Source organism: Octopus bimaculoides, chromosome 1 (assembly GCF_001194135.2).
Source record: "Octopus bimaculoides isolate UCB-OBI-ISO-001 chromosome 1, ASM119413v2, whole genome shotgun sequence".
Classification (NCBI taxonomy): Eukaryota; Metazoa; Mollusca; class Cephalopoda; order Octopoda; family Octopodidae; genus Octopus; species Octopus bimaculoides.
In genome coordinates, this window is record NC_068981.1 from 136,527,792 (window position 1) to 136,531,390 (window position 3,599).

At 36.8% G+C, this 3,599-nt stretch overlaps 1 protein-coding gene across 6 annotated transcripts in view; it reads right to left on the reverse strand.

The window, feature by feature from the left end:
* The window catches only part of LOC106880114 (general receptor for phosphoinositides 1-associated scaffold protein), a 293,807-nt gene that overhangs the window by 36,278 nt on the left and 253,930 nt on the right, over positions 1–3,599 (reverse strand). Inside the window, exon 1 of one of the 6 annotated variants that reach the window (XM_014929930.2) lies at positions 3,050–3,456. The exons of the other annotated variants lie outside the window; for them this stretch is intronic. Within the exon in view, the coding sequence (XP_014785416.1) occupies positions 3,050–3,106 (57 nt within the window). The 5' untranslated portion in view covers positions 3,107–3,456. Of the gene's footprint in view, positions 1–3,049; positions 3,457–3,599 lie in introns of those variants that run through there. 6 annotated transcript variants of the gene reach the window in all.

Sequence of the window (3,599 nt, forward strand, 5' to 3'; positions counted from 1 at the left end):
TCACTCTCTGGGAGAGAGGCACAAGCACATACACAGTATACACACACGGCAGTAACTTCCGCCTACCAAATTCAATCACAAAGCTTCGGTCGGCTCGGAGCTATAGCAGAAGACACTTGCCCAAGGTGCCACGTGGTGGGACTGAACCCGAAACCATGTAGCTGGGAAGCAAGCTTCCTAACCACACAGCCATACTCGCACCTACATATATATATATATATATACAATGGGCTTCTTTCAGTTTCTGTCTACCAAATCCACTCACAAGGCTTTGGTCGACCCGAGGCTATAGAAGAAGGTGGTATACAGTGGGACTGAACCCGGGGACCATGTAGCAGGGAAGCAAGCTTCTTACCACACAGCTGCACCTGTCCTGATTTCATAATAAAAGACTAGATTGTGAGGTGTTGTACATTTAAATTGTCTGATAACAATATTATCCAACAAACAATAACAATGTAGTAAAAGATATTGAATAAGTCATCAAACATGTAGGCCTGGAAATTGATACATCCGTAAAGTGGAATGTGAACGCGAGAACAGTTTTGGTAATAAGTATAGGTACGGTGGGAGCAGTGAAATAGGATGTAGAGAAGATGATGGCAAAGAACTGCTAGCTAAGATCTTCCATATGAGAAATTCTGAAGAAGGTAATGCTTGTAAATAGCAATATTCTATGGAAAATTATTTTCAAAAATTATTTTTTTTTAAATGAGATTTATAACTGCAAATTTATTTAGTATTGAATTTAAAGATCAGCTTTGACAGAACTCTAAATAGATGATGATGATGATGATGATGATGATAATAAATAATAATAATCCTTTCTATTACAGGTGCAAAGCATGAAATTTTTTGTGGAGAGGGGGCCAGTCAATTAGATCAATCCCAGTATGCAACTGGTACTTAATTTATTGACTCTGAAAGGATGAAAGGCAAAGTCAACCTTCGAGGAATTTGAACTGGAGACAGATGAAATACCACTAAGCATTTCACCCAGCATGCTAACGATTCTGCCAGCTCACCACCTCCTTAATAATAATAATAATAATAATAATAATAATAATAATAATAATAATAATAATAATAATAATAAATGCCCTGATGCAGTACCAGACAGTGGCTCTCATGACTTCTGATCTTGACTGATTGGAAGTGTTTTCACATACATTGTTTTGTCTTGGTATAAAAGATGGGCTACAGCAAATATTCTGCTCAATACCACAGATTTGTTTGTCAGTTGTTTGACCTTAACCACTTGAGCATGTCCCTCAGTGGCTGATGATATGTGCATCTCTGATCACGAGCAGGAGTAGTGTGAGGGCATCATCGCCATTTGTTGAGAGGAGTTCTTTGGGGTTTGAATAATTCACCTCTGGAAACATAGGTGTTTTGTTCATCACCCTTAAAGAACCCTTATTCAGGGACCTTTTTAAGTGGGATGGGCTACTCAACCCGAAGAAAAATTCTAACTGGGCCCCACCTGCAAGGTCATGCACTGTTAATCTTAATATCATATCACCATGTTGCACACATATGGTTATGATGCATGTGCCTGGTATACCCTTATCAGACAGGTAGTTGTGATGGATATACTGGGTTTTGTATATTTTACCTCAGTGTCACTTTGATGGCATGTGCTGTTCCCTTACTCAATAATAAGGATCTTTTTTAAAACGGGGGCCACATTTTTCATTAACGAAACACTTTGAAACTTGGAACACTGGTAGAATGTGTCATATAAAACATCTTTTTCTCTTAGTCTTCTTAAAAAAAAAAGAAATCCATAAATTATTCCATGTTAAAGTTGTCGTATTTCTGTAATTTCAACCAATCACTGACGTCCATTCAGCCGATATACATTAAGTGCCGACTACATAAACAAACGATTCTGAAACAATTAACCCTAACCCTAACCCTAACCCTAGGGTTAGGGTTAGGGTTAGGGTTAGGGTTAAAGCAAATTTAAAATGAAAAAAGCAAATAAAACGAAGGTATGGAGATTAAATACGCTTTACATCGCTTAGTGAGCCAAAGGAGTAAATGTAAACAACTGAATACTTGTCAGTGATTGGTTGAAATTATCGAAATAAGACAATTTTTTACATGAAATAAATTCGAATACAAAAATATTTTTCTTAATGAAAAATGTGGTCCCCGTTTTAAAAAAGATCCAATAATAATAATAATAATAATAATAATAATAATAACTACAGATTTAGGTACAAGGTCAGCAATTTTGAGAGGGCGGAGGCTGAGTCAGTACCATTGAAACCTGTCCTAGATTGGTACTTTATTTCACCAACCCCAGAGGGATGAAAGGCAAAGTTGATGCCCGTGGGATTTGAACTGGAAATGTTGAGTCCAACAAAATAGTGTAAGGTATTTTGTCTAGTGCTAAGACCACAAAGTGAAGTTGATTATATCAATACAGGATTTGACAGGGTAATATTTCTCAACCCTAAAAAGATGAAGAGTAATGTTGACCATCAGGGTTTGAGCTCTTAAGGATTGAAACTTGTCAGTTTTAATGTTATACCATCAACACCTTGGCCATTTCACTGCCATTGAATGTTTCTTGTTTTTACTCTTACTTTCATAAGTTTGTCCTAAACATCAGCACTTGTTTTTAGACTTCTAGTTAATCTTTGTTTCATACTTCTTTTCGTAAGCTCTCTAGTGACTCTGGCTGCTGAAGAAAAGCAAAAAAATTGGGAATGTGTCTCATATATGAATGTGTGGACACCAGAGAAATAAGCCCTGTGTATCATATGTGATACACATGACAGGCAAGGGGTTAAGGGGGTTAGCTAATTACATCAGCCCTAGTACTTCAATAACAACAACAATGATTTCCTAGTTATTACAGAAGAGCACAGACTTTAGTAGAACGGTGCAGTTGATTAGAGCCACCCAGTATTTCACTGGTATCTGTTCATTTTGTCAACACTAGAAGTGGGATGCAACAATAAAATAACAATGGCAGTAGCAACAACAACAACTATTGATAATAATAATAATAATAAAGATAATAATAATAATTTCTTACACATCCACACGGGCGGAGACGTTTACGTGGGAGAAAATTGTATGATGTGAAGCTCATGCCTATATCAAAGACATTTAACTATAAGCAAGTGGAATGAAATGGCTATTATAGGAGTGGAATGTGAGAGCAGTTTGTACAGTCAGTCCTCAAAGAATTCGTTTTGTGTTCTACAGCTGGCACTTGTTGAGACAAAAAAACAAAACAAAGAACTTAAAAGTAAGGCATGAGAAGTTTGTGAAGAGACTTGGAACAGCGTTACTGTAATTAATTGTTTTGAGGGCAACATTCGTTTGATTGGGTACAAAGTTTTCAGGTAGTGGGGCAAAATGTTGAAGTGGACTGTAATCTTTTGATTCTTCTTTTGCCTGGAGCAAGATTGCCCTCTGGATAGTTCTGTTGTCATAATGGTTACAATGGAAGTGAAAATCAAAATAAACAAATAAAGAGTAAGTCAAAGAAAACAAGAAAAAAACATGAAAACATCCTGGCGTCCTTGAAAAGAAAAGAAACGAAACCGAATGGCTGTCTGCCTGAAGTGGTTGACAATAAC